Here is an 18,602-nt window from a genome sequence, read left to right as displayed (position 1 = left end):
AGTTTTATTTAATGAATGAGTGAAGGAATGAATACGTGAATAATGAAGGGGTCCCAAAAAGGAATGGGTAATGAGTTCCCAATCACTGGCAGTATTCAAGCAGTGGTGGCCACCTGTTCATCTGGACTCTCCTGATTTGAAGGGGAGGTCAAATGGCAGGGACCCAATCAGTCTACACTGTCGGAATGAAGATAGATCACTGCCTTCCCTCATGGGGCCTCACGGGCACCTGATGGGAGCTTGGCAATGAGCTACAATTGGGGGAGTGTAGGATGCAGGAAATATTTAAACCCTATTCAATTTTCTTGAATTTCTCATTTAGTATATTTTAGAGCGTACATTTTAATGCATGTTGATAAGTGTACATATTGGATATCTATAATCAAAATTCTTTTACTTAGAGGGATACACAATTGTAAACGCTTGCACACTCCCGAGCTACAGGACACAAGCCCTAAAATAGGTGCAACACAAATAAATGGAAAACCCTAAAGCGGTGTCCCCGAAGAAACTGAGGGTTTCAAGAGTTGTGACACAAGAAAGAGCCATGCAAAGACTCCGCATCCATTTATTATGCTGTACAGAAAAGACACATGTTTACGTCCACCTCTCACTGTATGTGAAATGCTCCCTCTTTACAGTGTAACAGCGCTTTGGGGCTTTCACGGGACAGACATTCTTTATGGAGGTATCCACACAACCCCCAAGGTGGCTCCCCTCCCGCAGACTGACAGCTCTGCAGACCACAGTGGACGCAGAAATGACCGTTAGGAGCCCGGGGCTGTGACACAGCTCAGCTTGTAGAAGATCTCAGACCACCACGCACCCGCTGACGAATGAGGGCCACACATGACAGCACAGTTTCCTTTTTTCCCCCACTCACAATATGTGTGGGCTTTAGCTCCATCCTAATACCCAATGGTCCCCCTTTCTTTCTCCGGCTACCAGTGTGTACCCTTATCGAGGCAGAGGAGTGTGGTTGGTGGTAAAAAAAAAAAAAAAAAAAAAAGGCTGGAACGGGGAGGGGATCTTTTTGACCTTTTTTGTTTTAAAATCTGGAGCTGGATCAGTTAGAATTTCCGGGTTCTTTGCCAGCCAAACCTTCCTGGTCCTCCAGGGTCCGTGTGTGTGTGTGTGTGTGTGTGTGTGTGTGTGTGTGTGTGTGTGTAATAATGCCTCACATTTACATAGCACCTTTTGTTTTTCAAAGTACTTCTGTGTCGGTTACTTCCTTTAATCAATCCGCACAGCCTCAGGTTACAGAGGAAGAAACTGAGGCAGGTTCAAGGTGATGATGGTTATGGGCGGAGCGGGGGCGGCAGGCTCCTCCCCGCACAAAGGCTTTGCTTGGCTGCCTCTGTCTAGAACAGCCTTGTGGTGGTTTCAAGTGCTCAGTCATCCCCACGGGAGTTTGCAGTTTACTTCAAGGGGGAGATTGCACTTTGTCTTTCTTCCCTTTTACCCTCAGTGCTCAATGCTACGCATACAGCAAGTGCCAGATAAGAGCTTACAACATGCTTCTTCAGCACAAACTGCCTTGTGCATTGGTGAGGGGAGCGACACAGCCCTGATCTTTGGGTTCTCATCAGGGACCCTCAGAGCTTCACCTTCCTGAATCTGAGAAGTCATCCTCCGAATTCCTAGCCGAGTGGGTTAAAGAAATCCAAGGCGACCATTCAGCCAGGCACCCTGTGTGCACTCAGCCATTGCACCACAGCTGGCGAGCTGCAGCACGGTGGGACACCACGTGGGAGGGAAGCTCAGTGGCCCTTATTCCTGCCCCCAGGTCCCCTCTGCTCCTGGGAAGGAGCAGATGGGCCCAGGGGTGGCAGCAAATAAGAACAATGATGCTGCCGTGTTCATGGAGCCCGTGGCTGTGCTCGGGGCCTCTCCTTCCCCACAGCTATGCTCCCTGCAACCTGGGAAGGGCAGGAATCACGCTCCTGTGTTTATCGGAGACAGTGACTCAGTGCCCAAGGTCCCACGTGGGATGCCGTCCACGCCTTGCTGGGCACATCCAGAAGAGCAACAGTCTATCGCCCCTCACGCACGTCAGCCACAGACCTGCTGGCATCTGCTCACTGGCTGCTCCCCACCCACCGTGGCAGTTTGGGAATCTGGCGTTCCACGGAGATGGAGGTCCGCAGTGTGCCCATGGAGCTCTCCATCTGGCTGGGCTTTGCCCTGCAGCCCCCTTTCTGGCACAGTCGCCAGTACACCTCGCGTGACTTCTTGCGGAAGCGCTTGCCCACGATCACGTACACCAGTGGGTTGAGGCAGCTGTTGCTGTAGGCCACGTAGGAGGAGACCTGCGTGAGCACGTCGATGACGTGCTCCTCCCAGCAGCTGGAGAGGACGCCCAGACGCAGCAGGGTGTCCAGGAAGGTGCTGACCTGGAAGGGCAGCCAGCACACCACGAACAGCAGCAGCACGGCCAGCACCAGCACGGTGGCCTTCCGCTCCGTCTGGATCTCCTTGAACTTCTGCATCTCGTTGTTGCGGAGCACCTGCAGGATCTGCACGGTGCAGAAGGTGATGACGCTCAGGGGCAGGAGGAAGCCCACGCAGTTCAGGAGGATGTTGGTGAACACCTCCCAGGTGCGGGTCGGGTAGGTGATGACGCACGCGGTGACATTGTAGCCCTCGGCTCCGTACTCCTCCAGGGTCCGGAAAGCCAGCATGGGCGAGCTCAGGAGCAGCGTGCACCCCCAGATCACCAGGCTGTAGAGTTTGGCCCAGCGCACGCCGCGCATCCGGCCCACGGACATGGTTTTCACCAGGGCCAGGTAGCGGTCAATGCTCACCAGCATCAAGAAGCAGATGCTGCTATACAGGTTCATGTAGAGCATGGTATTCACCATGCGGCACAGGACCTCCCCGAAGACCCAGTCGAAGTTGTTGGCGATGGTGATGGCCCAGAAGGGCAGCCCGCAGGCCAGGATGAGGTCGGCCACCGCCAGGTTGCCCAGGTAGATCTCCGCCACGGTGCAGCTGTTCTTGTGCAGGCAGAAGACGCTGAGCACGAAGATGTTCTCCAGGGCCGCCAGCACGAACAGAACCCAAAGGAAGGGCGCCTGGATGGTGTTGAGCCAGCCCCACAACTCGGAGTGGACGCAGCTGCTGCTCTGCGAAGGGGTCCCGTTGAGATTCGGGAGGACTTGCGAGGTGATGTTGAGCATTTCAGCGCTGAAAGGAAGTGGAAAAGAGGCTGTTACACCTCAAGGTCGCAAGAGGAAGGAGAAGCAGCTGATGCGGAAGGAGGGGGGGATCAGAGAACAGCTTCCAGGAGGCGAAGTCAGGGTGCAGCTCGGGCTGTTTCTGCAGATGTGCTCAGAGACGCAGTTCAGGTACACCCGATTGCCGCGGTCTTGCGGGGGCACCTCTGCTCCTTAGGCCTAAACTGAGAGCTCCCATTCCTGCCTCGTGGCTCCACTGGGACGTTTCCTTGGCCAGCATCCATCACCAGCACTAACTATCATGACTCTTGGACCCTGGACCTCCTTGAAGCTTCCATATTGGGCAGATACATAGCACATTCCTTCCTTATCACTTGGGCCCCTTCCATGGGAGCTGGTCATCTTTTAGCTTCTCATGGCCTGGCCATAGGTGATTAATTTATTAGAAGAGAAAAATAACTCATCGTGTCAGACGGGGAGATTGCAGCCTGGCTATGAGACCCCGGCCCACACCCTTTCTCTTTTTGGTACAGGATAGCATCATGGTTATGTATCCACCATTAGTAAAGCATTGATAATGATCAGAGGTTGTGTAACAGAGAGGAAGGGCAGGGAACCCAGACTGTTCTCCTGGGTTCAAATCCTGGCTCATTCTTTAGCTGTGTGACCATGGCTAAGGTAATTAACCTCTCTGAATCTCAGTGACCTACCTTGTAAAATGGGAATAACTAAATCTACTTCACAGGGTTGTGGTGGGAAGCTGAAGAATGTGCAGAAAGCCCCAAGCACTGCACTTAGTTCAATAAACATTAATAGTTATCTTTTTTTGTGAACCTATTGAAAGAACCCATGTGAAAACTCCAGCAACAGTTGTTGCAGGTTCTTGCTCCTGTTTTGGTGATTTCATCATGAACCCACTGGCTCCTTTTTCACTCTTGGGTGACAGACCACAGGGCAGTTCACTTTCTAGAAGTGTTGCTATGGAGGCTGATTCATCTCTGCCTTCAGCAAAATGGCATGGAGCTTTTAAGCAGACATGGGTTCCAATCCTAGCTGGGTGGTCTTGGGCAAATCGCTTGACCTTTCTGAGCTTCCCTTTTGTTTACTTTGCTTTTCATGGCTGTGGCAAGGTTCAGATGAACGAGTGGATATGAAGACACATTGAAAAGCTGAAAATACAACCCTGAGGGCGAGATTAACAAAGTGTTTTCCTAGTGCAAGAGAAGGTGGGGGTAGAGGGGCTCTTCCTGGGTGGTTGACTCTTGAGCAGGCTCAGGGCAAGAAACTGAGCAATGAATGATGCAAAAGACCTGCTGATTGCCTCTGGAATTTCCCAGGAAAAACCCCTCTGCTTCTTGTGGCAGCTGGCTGACTTTGAGGGGCCAGACTGAACCTGTGGTGAACTCATTCATCAGTGTATTTGTCCTTTAAATGTGTCTTGAGTATCTTCTCTGTGTTGAGCTCCACCCTGGCTGTAGCGACCCAGAGGGGAATACCGTGTGTCCCCTGCCTTGCCTGAATTCCCAGCAAATGTGGCCCAGCATGTGATAAGTGCCAGAGGTGGGGGTGGGACATGTTCTGGAGGGCAGATTAGGCGCTAGACAGGGAGGTGGGAAGTAGCAAGAGATGCAGCTGAATAAGGGAATAAGGACAGTCACCACTGAATGCTAAGAAAGTGAGGCTTTGCCCCTGAGGGATTTAAGGAGCGAGTGATGGGGTACAAAATATGCTCTGGAAAGATTCTTCTGGTGCAATGGTGGTTTCGATATGGCCAAAAATGTGTTGCTACTCCTCCCTTCCAAAGGTGGAGTCTAATTCCTCTTCCAGTGAATGTAGCCGACTGAGTGACTTGTTTGCCCCATGGTGGCAGTGACAGTGTGTGACTTCTGAGACTAGGTCATGAAACGTTGCAGCTGCCTCCTCAGACTCTTGGGTTGCTCTCTCTGTGGGAGACCAGCCACCACTTTGAGGACATTCAACCTCGTGAGGGGACCAGCTTCACCTTGGTGATTCTGTACCCAGCCTCTGAGTCTTCCAGCTGAGGCCCCACACATCATAGAGCAGGGACAAGGTCCCCACAGGGCCCGAAATTCCTGACCCGTGCAACTAGGCAGGCTTCTCTGCAGAGCCCTCTGAAGGTCAGAGCTCCCTTGGACAGTCCCCCATCGTCCAGACTTTGGCCCCGTTTCTGCAGCTACAGAAACCTATTTCCTCAGTGTCCCAGAACTTGGGAGTGGTCTCTCATGGTCTAGCTCTCCAGAGACTGAAATATCCTATCAGAGGCTGCTTGTTAACTTCCCAGCAAGGCAGACCCTAGCCGACAGGATGGCACCTGACCCTTGGCTGGCTCTGAGGAGCCACAGGACCCATCAGAAGGAGGCCTGGGAAGGGCATAATTGGGAGTTATAGGGCTGGAGCCCTCTGGCTCGGCTGAGGGCCATCTGGTTATCTGCATCTTAGGCACTACCCACCACAGGACCGGCAAGCCAGATTGGTGCCCTCCCGTCTTTGTTTTGGCAACACTGCTCCCCTCAGAACTGACCCTCTCCTTCCTTTGCTTCCACTAGAGATCAGTACCCCCCACATCCTCTCTTTAGAGTGTCCTGGCCTTCCACCAGATATCAGCCATGTGTTGCTGACATCCTGTCTCCATAGCAACCTGGCATCTCTCTGTCTGATTCCTTGGGTGTTGACTTCAGAGTTTCACTCTCTTCATTTCCAAGTTTGTCCAGGATAGCTCACATGTGTCCTTCCCCTCCTGCACAGCCCTCTTGCAAACCCCATAGAACAACCCACCCTCTGTGCCCCGCACAGGCCTACGGTGATTTGAACACTGGCCGTACCAGCCCGTGACAAGTATTATCTTCGGTTTTAGCATTGCCTTTTTCTTCAACTGTTGTCTGGGAGATGCAGGTTGCACACTCCTGGGTGTTCTCCAGGTAGTTTTCCCACCCTCCATAAATGGTAAATCGTGGACTCTCTTTGACTCACCTGAAGGAAGCCATGGTGGGCACTGGGTCCTCATGAACAGACAGGAACATTGGTCTCTTCCAGGCAGAGAACATTTGGACTCAGGATGGGATGTGAGTGAGGCCTCACCTGGGCTGACGGGAAGAGAAAAGATGGTTAGATGGCAGACTGGGGGGACCACGACACACAGGCATTCTCCCCTAGGCAAGGAAAATGGAGTCCTTCATTTAACACGTATTTATTAAGCATCTACCATATACTGGGTGCAGGGGACATAGTGGTGAGGACAGCCACAGCGTCTGTCCTCCAGGAGCTTATAGTCTAATGGAGAAGCCAGACATGACTATTCACTCAATAATTGAAAACGGAAACTTAAAAGCTTCTGTACAACAAAAGAAACCATCGATAAAATAAAGAGGCAACTAACTGAATGGGAGGAGATTTTTGCAAACAGTGCCTCCGATAAGGGGCTCATATCCAAAATATACAAGGAACTCATGAAACTCAACAACAAAAAAACAACCCAACTGAAAAATGGGCAGAGCACCTGAAGAGACATTTTTCCAAAGAGGACATACAAATGGCAAATAAACATATGAAAAAATGTTCAACATCATTAATCATCAGAGAAATGCAAATGAAAACCACAATGAGATATCACCTCACCCCAGTCAGAATGGCTATCATCAACAAGACAAATAGTAACAAGTGTTGGAGAGGCTGTGGAGAAAAAGGAACTCTCATACACTGTTGGTGGGAATGCAGACTGGTGCAGCCGCTATGGAAGGCAGTGTGGACGTTCCTCAAAAAATTATGAATAGGATTACCATATGACCCAGCAATCCCACTCCTGGGTATCTACCCAAAAAATCTGAAAACATTTATCCATAAAGACACGTGTGCTCCAATGTTCATTGCAGCTTTGTTTACGGTGGCCAAGACATGGAAACAACCAAAATGTCCTTCGATAGATGAATGAATAAAGAAGTTGTGGTACATATACACAATGGAATACTATTCGGCGTTAAGGAAAGATGATATAGGAGCATTTGTGACAACATGGATGGATCTTGAGAGTATAATGCTAAGCGAAATAAGTCAGACAGAAAAAGCAGAGAACCCTATGATTTCACTGATATGTGGTATATAAACCAAAAACAACAAAAGAACAAGACAAACAAATGAGAAAGAAAAACTCATAGACACAGACAATAGTTTAGTGGTTACCAGAGGGTAAGGGGGGTGGGGGTGGGAGATGAGGGTAAGGGGGATCAAATATATGGTGATGGAAGGAGAACTGACTCTGGGTGGTGAACACACAATGGGATTTATAGATGATGTAATACAAAATTGTACACCTAAAATCTATGTAACTTTACTAACAACTGTCACCCCAATAAATAAATTTTTTTAAAAAAAGATATCTTGCAAAAAAAAAAACACAGAAGAAAATGGATATACATGCTATGAAATAAAATGATCGCCTAGAACGTGGGGTCCTAAAGCAGCCTGGGGGAGGGGCTGAGTGGGAGTCAACTGGGTGAAAGGATGGTGGTAGAGAAGAGGGTGTCTGGGCAGAAGGAGCAGCAGGTGCAAAGGCCCTGAGACAGGAGGAAGCTTGGTGTGAATGTGTGTTAGGCCCTGGTGGCTGCTGGGGGAGATGGGATTACGGTGAGTGGGGAGGTGTGGGGCAGAGTGGAAGAAGGAAGTCCATTTAGCAGGTGTGCCCATTAGTCTAGGGCACTGGACTGGAGAGAATGAATTCCAGAGGTGATTAGAGAGAGGGGTTGGGGAGGAGGGTGAGGAAGGTGTCACAGACTCCCCCCGCCCCCCAGGTACTGCTGTTTCCTATGAAGGGAGAAAGGGAGAGAGTTGACTTGGAGAGACAGGATCACATATTAAGACTTGAACCAGTAAGTCTGAGGTATTTTTGAGACTTGTAGGTGGGGCGTAAGTAGCGTAAGTAGCGGCTGGGCCCAGCATGGGTTTGGAGCTCGTGGGAGGGGTCTGCGCTGGAGGACAGGCTCACCTTGATGGGATGGAGAAGAGTTTGACACAGGACTTCTAGGAGCTTAGAGCCTAATGAAGGAGACAGGTACAGATGAATATTTCTGTCACGCAGGGGACCATGCTCGCTGCGCCATTTATCCTGCGGGGCGTCCGGCAGGGTCTCTGCTCCCACTCCCCACACAAGAACGCAGGACATGGTGAGGCCAAAAAGGAACACCCACGGAGCCATAAGTAGGGGAGTCATACCACTATATTCTCATCGGCGGTATCCACCTCTCTGCAATCCGCTCTTGCTAGCCCCCATTTCTTTCTGCTAGCGTAGCCACAGCAGTTATATTAGTGGCCAATGGCTCACTGGTTACAGCTGACGGCCAACTAGCCACAGCTGATGGCCATCTGATCACAGTTGATGGCCATTTACTACGCGAGCCAGCACCTTTCCACGTGAGGCTGAGAGCCTGGAAACTGCTTTTTGGGGCTTTGTCCCCACAATTTCCAATCCATTGTAGTGGTTACCACTGCAGTGTGCTCTCAGGTTCTGAGCTGGACTGTGCCCCAGGTGAAAGGTGTAAACCTTTCTGCCCAGTGGGGCTTCCAAGGACAAAATCTTTCTCTGCCACTCTTCAGTTTCACTGCACTCCCTCCCGGGGTGGTGGGCATATGCTGCCTTACAGAGAGGAAACGGTGCAGAGAGGTGTGGTGACTTGTCCCAGTGTCTTGCTGGCAAGACCTGGAGCTGGGGCTTAATCCCCTTCTCCTGGTCCCAGACCTGGAACTCCCTCCAAGATCCCCTGTGACCTCTCGCCCCTGTCGTGTGGAAAGCTGGCGCATGCGTGCAAGTGTGTGTGTACATGCATATAGCCTCGGGTCTGCCTACCCCTGTTTCCAGCCACTCCTCTGCAAACACCAGCACTGGGCTTCCAGAAGCCCAGCTCTCCTAATTCAGTTGTGGGAGGTGGAGACAGGCGATGGAAATTTGTGCAGGAACTGTGAACACATTAGAAAAAGAAAAATCTGAGTTGGTAAGCAGGAAATGAAAGGGAACATATTCAATGAACACCGTTCATGGTTTACAGGAACACCTGAGCAGAGCTGAGGTCAAGATTTGGAACTCCATGGATGCAATGAGCAGCAAAGGCCTTCACATCCTTCAAGGAGGGGGATAGGGGATGGGCAGAAAGACCTAGCAGATCTCCTTTCTGGGGAGGGGAGCTGCTTGGCCCAAGGAAAGAAAATTCAGTCGGGGGTCAGAGGTCATGTGTTTGAATCATTCATTTCTCAACAATTACTGAGTGTTTTCCCAGCGCTGAGGTTCAGTGGGGAAGACAGATGAGCTCCCCTGGCCCCCATGGGGCTCCCTCTCTGGCTGAGGAACGTCAGCCTCCTGGCAGGCCTTCCTATTTTCATCTGGACAGCAACAGCCACATAGGTAACTCTGGGCCTCCCAGGTCAGTCACCCTGAGGAGGAGCCCAGCCTTTCCTCGCTGGGTGTTCCCAGATCTGGCCAGATCAGCCCAGCTGGATCCTAATTGCTTGCTAATGGCTGTAAACATTGCTCTCATTTCCAAACAAAGTTGAGGGCTTTTCTCCCTCCAGATGTCCAGAGAACAGGGTTTAAGGACCCGGGAGCACTCTAGTTGTTTGTCTGTGTCTGCTTTGGATGCCTGTGTGCCCTGGGGCAGGACGTCTGTGTGGGGGTGCCTGGGGCTGCTCCAGGTCCCTTTCCCTGCAGCCTGCGGTGGGGACCACACTTGGGTTCTCTGCCTTCCCGTTGGGTTTGTCTCCTAGGGGCACCAGCAGGAGGCTGAGGGAGGAAGGAGAGTGAGGACCTGGCGTTGACTCTCAGCTCCCTTCCTCGGGACCTCCTGGGGCTGGCTGGGCCTGGGGCTGGTGGGAGTTCCCAGCTCCTCTCAGGGGCCCTGGGCCTTGCTGGTAATGACCACCTCCTCTTGCTAGCAGGAAGAGAGGGAGGAGTGGGACCTCTGCTGTGCCAGCTCCGCTGCCCTTGTAGAGCCCCTACCTGCTGTCAACACCCTGTAAACAGACGCTCTGTTAACATGCTCTTCATGTTACCCAGTTTGAATGTGCCCTTTCTTTCCTGCTGAGACCCTGATTAATATATGCTGGGATTATAACATCAGATGTCAGAGAACTATTTAAAGGAATGTGGGGAGGGTGTGCAGCATGGTGGGCGCATTGGCACCACTGGGGAGGGCAAGTTCCCTTCTCCCCCTGGGACTCAGCTTCCTCCTCCGCTGAGCAGGGGGCGGACCCTGGCCCCCCACAGCCTGGGAGTGGGAGAGGAGATGACTTCGAGCTGGTCTTTCCCCTCATTTTTCAAACTGATGCTTTAGGAGGAACACCCAATGCTCTGATTCACTTGTACTCTGTCTGCCTTGGAATTCTGTCCAAGAAGACTTACTTGAAAAATATTTGCCTTCATAGAATCCCATAAACACTGGATCTCACTGCTGTCAGGCGTAAATTCCACTTTCGTCTGGTTTCCCAAGAATTCATGTCCGAGCGCCCTGGAGGCTGTGGCCACCACCCAGTGTAGGGTCTTGCTTTCTCAAGGGCCACGTTTTGCCTTATGTGGGAGGCCCTGACCTTGTAGCCATGTCTGGTCAGTATTTTGTTAGTTAGAGCCCAGTGGTGTTTCTCAAAGCGATGGTTGTGGATGGGATGGTAAGTAGCATGAATCATATAATCACTGCTCCAATCAGGCCACCGAGGAGAAAACCTCAGGTGACTGGTGTGTCCCCCACTCCTCTCTGGTATTTGTAATCCCTCCATTAGCAAAGATAGCAGGTCCAGTGCCTGGGCTGGCGCCCCCAATCTAGCCAGACTTTAATAGCGTTTATAGTCAACATTAAATACAATAGTCTGCTATTATTTATTTTACAGGTATTTTTTTCGTGACAAATGATACTCATTTTCTATTGATGTTGGCGAGATGACGTTATTATTCAAAAGTAAGTCATGATGGAAGAAGTAGTTGTAGAGGTGACAGAGATGGCAGAAACTGTGCCTGTGGAATGACTTGTGTCACTAACGGAGAGGCCCAACCTGGCGGTTAGGCTTACAGGCTTCTGCGCCAAGATCTGAGCCCCTCTCTGTCGGGCTCCTTCCTATTTGGGGGTTCGTATAAAAACAGCCCCCACTTACTAGCGCTGCTGTGAGGAGCAGATGAGTCAGCACATGTCAAATGTACGATGTGTGGTAAAGGTGTTCCAGAATGTGTTCCCGATTTAGGGGGAGTCCCTTCCGCATGGCCTGCCCTCCTGCTCACACACCCAGCTAAAATGTTCAGTGTTCAGACACTGATTCCACAGCGGGGCGGAGAGAGGAGCATGTCTCTGAGACATCCCTGCCCCGCTGTTCCGGGGGAAGCCTTGAGACTGCCCCGTTCTATCCACCTCCACCGTCCCAGGGTGGGTATGCTCCTGGTGTCCCCTTTCTCAGGGATAGCTGTGTGTGTGTGTGTGTGTGTGTGTGTGTGTGTGTGTGTGTGAGAGAGAGAGAGAGAGAGAGAGAGAGAGAGAGAGAGAGAGAGAGAGAGACTTGTGTCCATGTGTCTGTCCGTCTGTCCCATTACATTCCGTCTCCTCAGGGGAGCACCCTGCTTCATTCCTTTTTCCACCCTCTGCTGTGTTTTGTGCATCCAATCTCTTAAAAACCATTTGCTCCATAAATAAGTCAAGTCTCTCAGACCACCCAGCAAGTCAGAATCAAGGCCAGAGCTAGAAAGAACCGAGGTCTCCTGAATCACAAAAGGACCCTTCCTGGGACACATCCCCAGCATAAATATTTTCCTCTAAAATCGGTTTCCGTGATTACTGAGCAAGGACGCTGTTTACAAAGGTAAACATCAAGCCAAAGCAAATCCTGGGCGGGGAGGCTGTCGGGCCTCAGCCTCCCTACCAGGGAGAAGTGTGAGTTTCCAAGGAGCCCTTTTCTGTTTTGCCCTGAAAACCAGCCAAAGAGGTGTGTGGGGGAAGGATGGGACTCTGGGAAGTCAAGCTGTGTTCCAGAAACTCCTGCAGAGAACTGACTTAGAGGATCCAATTGGATCCTAGTTTGGATCCTAGACATTAGATATACACGTGGGGGCCCTTCCAGCATTTGGAAACATTTACAGGGGGGGGGTGTAGAGGGAGCCTCGAGGAGCACAGCCCCTCACCCACCCTGCTTTCTGCAGCAGACAACAGCGGGTGCTTTCCTGACTCTCAGATAAGCACCCTCAGTCACTCCGCCTCTCATTTTGGTCTGTCTTGCTCGTTATGGGTAGGTTCCTCTGTTTGCAGATTTGGTTTCTTGTCCCCACATTGGGTTTTATAGTTTTAATAAAGGAGCAACTTCATCTGACATCCCGGCACCACTCCCTCCCTCTAAAAAACAACAACTCCCTTTTTGTTTTTAAAGATAATAAAACCACAGTAAAGATCCTTTAAAAATATTAAAATCTCCCAGAAGTCTATCCTGTTTAGACACAGCTCCTTTCATATCCACATTCGACCACATTTCTCCTGTGGTTTTACATGGAATGTCAAATCAAGGGCATTTTCCCATGTTGTTCCATGGTTGTCATAATGGCACCTTTAAAAAAGGCATTGTATTTGTTTATTGTTATTTATTAAACTGTTCCAACCCCTCTTTACGTTATTCATCTTCATAGAGCCCCAGCCACGCTGACCCACGGCCGTTCCCGAGGCATTTCCTATGTCCCCACCACCTCTGCCTCTGCCGGGGCCCTGCCCCCACCTGAACGCCTTTGTCTGCCTTCTGCCTGTTGGAGTGGAGACCAGATCAATTATTAACCCTTCTATGGAGCCTCCCCTGTGTGCCTTGCGACGGTCAGTTTTATGTGTCATCTTGGCTAGGCTACAGCCCCCCGTTACTCAACCTAACCATCTCTCACCCTAACCAGGGTGAACTTTGTAGATGTGATTAAAGTCCATAATCGGGTGACTTTAAGTAAGGGAATGAGCCTGGATGATTTGAGTGGGCCTGATCCAGTCAGTTGAAAGGCCTTCAGAGAAGAACCTTGGCTTTCCAGAAGAAGAAGAAATTCCGCTTCTGAACAGCAGCGTCAGTCCATGCCTGAGAGTTCTGGCCTGCCCTTCCTGATGGGTTTCAGACTTGCCTAGCCAGTCTTACAATCACGGATTCCTCATCGTAATATTCTTAATACACATCTCCTACTAGTTTTTTTTCTCCGGTTGAACTCCCACGAGCAGGGGAGTTCTCTTCCTGCTCTTCCCCTCTTCCTTCTCCAGACATTTATTTAGGGCACGTTGATTAGAGTTTTTTGTGTTGCCTTTTCCTTTCTCTGTTGAGTGCCTGACACCTAGTAGGTGCTCAGTAAATGATTGTTGACTGACTGATAGAGGACAGGGTTATTTCTCTTTTTCTCCCCAGCAGACACATTTGAAGAGTAGAGGCAAAGGGAAATGGAAGAACTCACTGTTTGCCCTGCCTTTTGTATCCTCAAGACCACGGTGTGTGGTTGATGCATTATTATTCCCATGTTTCAGATAAGAAAGCAGAGGCGTAGCAAATTAGGCAGAGACGGTTCATGCTCACACAGCTAGCCAGAGGCAGGGCCAGGATTCAAACTCAGGTCTACGCAGGTCCAACCCCCAAGCCATTTCCCTTGCACCGGACCACCTCCTACCCAGCAAAGGGCGCCTGGTACAGGGAACTCCATGGACTAGTTCAGGGATTGAGTGGGTTTGTAGGCCGTCCCAGGCCTAAGGAGGGTGCCGTGACTTCATTCTTCCAGGAAAGAAGCTCTGTGCAGAGGAGCAGTTCAGACAGGAGCTCAGTTGACCACGTGGGGGTGGCTGGGGGATCGCCCCGGACTGGGAAATGGCGGGTGCCTGACCCTGTCAGTGGACATTTTGGTGCTGCGGGTTTCCCAAGGCAGGAAACCTCAATCTCTCAATCACACCAGCCACTTTGTTTGGGGGTTTGAAAAGAGCTTGGCAGGCAGGCTGCAGAGTAGCTGGTGTGTGTGTGTGTGTGTCTGTGTGTGTGTGTGTGAGAGAGAGAGAGAGAGAGAGAGAGAGAGAGAGAGAGAGAGAGAGAGAGAGAGAGAAAGAGAGAGAGAGAGAATGTGGAAGAGCATGAGTTGGGTGTTTGAATACGTCGCCAAGGGATTTGAAAGACAAGGGACCTGGGATTTCATGACTGACATCCAACCAGGTCAGAATCCAAGCTCCAGCACTTACTAGCTATGCATAACCTTGGACAAGCAGCTAAACTGCTCAGGACCTCAGTTTGTTCATCTGTCCAAGGGGGATGCTAATAGGACCTACAGGGGTTGTTGTGAGGATACAAAGGTTAATGAATGAAAGTGTATAGAACAATCCATAAATGTCAGTGTCCCCTTCCTCTCTGCTCTAGGCCAGGTCTCTGCAAGAAATTTTATTGGAAGCAAGAGTTTGCTTAAAAAGAAAAAATTCAACCTACCTCCACCCTCTCTTTTACATGGGGGGTAACTGAGGCCAGCCTGCAAGAAGAGCCAAGGTTCTAGTACATGTCTCTAGCCGGAGTGGCTTTTTAAGGGTCTGGTCTGGGCCAGAGGCAACCAGGGGTCTGGAGCCACTCACAGTCTGGGGGTACTGGAGACAGAGCCCAAGGAGCTGTCTTAATTGAACTGTGGGATTCTTGTACCAGGCACAGTCCTCCTTCCTTCTTCCCTCCACCCCTGGAAATTATTCCTGAGTTAACCTGAGGATCCTGGAATAGTAGGCGGGAGGGGCCCTTGGATACTGTAGCACCAGATCCCCTCAAGTTACAGAAGCAGACACAGAGGTCCAGAGACAATAGGCATTCTCGCAGGATAAACAGCCAGTCAATGGCAGAGCTCCACCTTGAATCCGGGTTCTGGAATCCTGGTACCCAGCCTTCCTATTTTTTTTTTATTATCCCACAACTGCCCCCGTTCCGTGTGGAAGACAGAACTGTGCTCTAACGTTGTCTGATTGTGAATGTGTTTAAAGCCCAAACCTCTGGCCCGCAGCCCATGCCAGGGTGTGGTGGGACATCCACCAAGGAAGCCTTCAGAGCAGCTGCTTGGGGTGATAAGAAAGATGTCCTCTTTCCACTTTCTTGTATGTTCCAGGGTTTCTGTCCCAAGCATGTAAATCATCTGTAATGGGAGGAAACAGAAATCCTTGCAAGAGAACAAAAGTCAAAACCACGTGAGAAAGGAAGGCTATGGGTCCAGAAGGAGTGTGTTTTCCAGAAAAATGGTTGCTTAGACCGGCTCAGGCTTGGATGTACTGAAGAATGCTCATTTCTCCCGCAGTCTCCAGCTCCCTGAAGGTCCTGGAGGCAGGGGGGTGGCACTGGCTCTGCTGGGGCGGGAGAGGAGGGCACTTGGCCAGGGGCCTCCACCAAGCTGGCTGCTGGCCCAGCTCCTTCACCTCACGCAAGTGTGTGCTGTGACCTTTTGTCACTCAGCCTGGTTTACAAAACAAGGGGGAGGAAGACACAATAAATGGAGACTCTGAGCCAGCTGCAGAGGAAAAAGCAGTCCTTAGAGGCACAAAATAGTTTGGGTCTGGCCCAATGCTCCACGGCCCGTGCAAGAGGAGTGGTGCAGAACCCTGTATTTGGGGCAGGTAGAGTTCTGTCCCTTTCTGTGCACAGTACTAGTTGGGGCCTAAAGGCTCCTCAGAAGGTGCCCTTGGCTCTGCAGGAACCTATGCCACTGCCCATTCACCTCCCGGGAGTGGCCCTCCTGCCCATTCATTTGTTCACTCAGTCACCTTCTATTCCCTATTTGCCATGATCTGTGCAAGGTATAGCAGGAAAGAGCACAGACATGTGGGCAGGACGGACAGAACTGAGACATCAAGCCACATCCCAGTGCCATCCTTCAAGGAGCATCTCAAATGTGACCCTCTGAGAAGTCCTCCCTGCCTCTCAGCCAGCAGAGATCCCTTCCTCGTCTGAGATCTATAGCAAAGGGGTGGAAGGAGTATACTGGGCATCAGAGCCCTGGGTTCTAATTCTGCCTCCATCACTGAGTAGCAGGAGTGACTTTGGATAAATGCCTTGACATGTCTGGACCTTCATTTTCTCATTGGGAGAGTAAGGGTTTTAATAGATGATTCTGGAGACCCTTGTGTAGCTATGCCCCTAAAGAGGAAATAAGCTGCCATGGGGAAGCAGTGAGCTTCCCATTCTGAGAAGCATGCAAGCAGAGGCAATGGGATTGCCACACTGCCTTTTCAGGGGTTCGTCTCCTCTCTCAGTGACAATCAAAGACTTATGGAGATGGGCAGAATGAGTCAATCTTAGCAAGTTCCCCTTCACTAGGCGTGGCACCGCCCAGTGTCTCCCTGCCCTGCTCCCCAAAGGCTCTAGGAGCCCCACCCTGTCAGGTCTGCCCAAGTCAAACCCACAGCAAGTCAAAGCCTTGCCCCAGTCATGTGACCACTGCCTAATTCTGCTGTGGGTGGAGCCAGTTAATATTCAGGGAGTCAGCTTTTAGAATTCCAGAGCTCAGGTTCTGGCAATGTTATACCTTTTCTAGGAAAGAGAGGGAGGGGAGCATGTTTCTTAGAGTCGTTCTGCAGAGGAATGGGTCTGGAAGCTGCCAAGATGGAGAAGCAGAGAGGATAGGAAAAGGTGGTCCTGAGTCCCCAGCACAGGTATTCACATCATGAATACCTGGATTCGGGAGCCAGGCAAACCTGGATCTGTCTTGATTTGTCTGGCTGGATGACCAGGGGCAGGTGACCTAGCCTCTTAGTAAAATGCGGATAACCTCCCCTGTGAAGGAAGGGGAGTTGGAGGGAGGGAGAGATGGGAAGGGGAGATACAGGAGAGGGAGCTGCAGGAGGGGACCATAGAGGCATGGGAGATTGAGGGAGACACGAAGGGAAGGGGAGCTGGAGGGAGGGAGATGGATTCCAGAAAGGGTGAAGCTACTGTCCTGTCTGTTATGCCTCTTTTACACACCAAGGGTCAGCAAGGTGATTTATCCAACAAAGGCCACAGACTCAAAGACACCAGAGAGATGAAAAGAACCAAGAAAGAGCCCAATTGACTGTGGTCAAGAGTATAAGGCAGACCCCCTGGAAGGGCTTAGAGTTTGGGGCTCAGGAAGGGCTCAGATCCCCCCACCCCAGCTGAGGAGCTGCCTTCCCAGAGTCTGGGGGCTCCTCACCATCAGGGTTTGCTCCCTTCTCAGGGGTCCCAGTGAGGTGGCCTGATGGTCAAATGTCAGCCTGGGGCCAGGGCTGCCGGAAGGGCTGGGAGGTGACAAGCAGATCTGACCCACCAGGCTACCTTCTTCTTGTGGAGGGTTGGGGGGAGCGGGTGGCAAACAGAAGAACGCTGCTCTCTCTGTTATGTAGCCCTGCAGAGGAACTGTGGTTGGCAGCTGGGGTCTTTTGACCTGGCCCAGGGCTCTGGGGCCTTCGCAGACACTGCCTGGGGGTGCAGGGACCCTGCATTGATAATTTCTGGTGCTAACGCAGGTAGAAAATTCCCACTTCCTGAGCTGGAATCCAGGAGAATTTCTGACATGCATGAGTTTGGCTGGTCTCCTTGTATTTCACAATTTGGGGATGAGAAACAAAGTCTCTGAGGTGCTCTACAGGACCCGCTGTGAATCTGTTCAAGCAGAGGCCGGGCCCAAGCTGCTCACTCCCCACACTCTGCTCTGAAGCCTGGCACAGTGGGGAGGGGCCACGGTTCTGTGTCTCAGCCTACTGCCAGGTCCCTCCCCCCCCCCCCCGCCCCCCCAGTTTCCTGTATGTGCCTTGTGCTGGTTATTAGTAAGTGCTCAATCAATTTTGGGGATTGCTATTAGCAGGAGTCTGCAGCTGATAACATGGCAACTCCTCTATCTCCAGCCTCTGGCTGCCTGGCCCCAATTCTTGCAGGAACCCACGAAGCCATGACAACATAAAAAACAATCCGGTTTGCAAGTGTTTAGTGGGCCAGTCACAGACTGAGGGAGGCAGGCAGATGGCAGTTTGATTGTCTCCTCTGTATAGGGTGAGGCAGGGAAGGTTGAATGGCTCCCAGACCTGTCTCCAGAAAATTCAATTTTTGGATAATTTGGTAAAGCAAATCAAGGACCTGAAAAAAAAATACCCTTTCCTTTTTGCTTGGTATTTCTGAAAATAAACAACAGGACAGGAAAAGCTACATGCAGAGCGATATTCCTCATTTTTTAGAAGAGGAAAATAAGAAAAACTGAAATGTTTAGGACCAAGGAACTAAAATAATGCTACAAAGAGTTCACCAAAAAAGAGAGAATACGTCTGCTAGCATGTCAAGCGGGAAGAAAGCTGGGTTCTAAATTGTATATACAGCCCGGTTAGGGAAAACTCTGGAAGGTAAACTACCAAACTATTCCTGTTGGTGGTTGCCTTTGAGCCTGGCATTCTGGGATGCTTTTGTGTTTTCTTTATTCTTTGTAGT

General features: G+C 50.9%; 1 protein-coding gene across 5 annotated transcripts in view; it reads right to left on the bottom strand.

The window, feature by feature from the left end:
• Window positions 1-330: 330 nt before the first annotated feature.
• The window catches only part of BDKRB2 (bradykinin receptor B2), a 25,508-nt gene continuing 7,236 nt past the window's right edge, over window positions 331-18,602 (bottom strand). The window contains exons 2-5 of one of the 5 annotated variants that reach the window (XM_081048015.1): window positions 9,034-9,143; window positions 8,176-8,225; window positions 6,168-6,275; window positions 553-3,186 (exon numbers count right to left, since the gene is read on the bottom strand). In XM_081048015.1, coding sequence (XP_080904141.1) covers window positions 2,079-3,186; window positions 6,168-6,241 — 1,182 coding nt within the window. In that variant the 5' untranslated portion in view covers window positions 6,242-6,275; window positions 8,176-8,225; window positions 9,034-9,143 and the 3' untranslated portion in view covers window positions 553-2,078. Of the gene's footprint in view, window positions 3,187-6,167; window positions 6,281-8,175; window positions 8,226-9,033; window positions 9,144-18,602 lie in introns of all 5 variants that reach the window. The other 4 variants (XM_081048018.1, XM_081048019.1, XM_081048016.1 and 1 more) reach the window with 4 other exon arrangements.

Source organism: Rhinolophus hipposideros (genome assembly GCF_964194185.1).
Source record: "Rhinolophus hipposideros genome assembly, chromosome: 5".
Taxonomy (NCBI): Eukaryota; Metazoa; Chordata; class Mammalia; order Chiroptera; family Rhinolophidae; genus Rhinolophus; species Rhinolophus hipposideros.
This window is presented reverse-complemented; position numbering and strand designations above follow the sequence as displayed.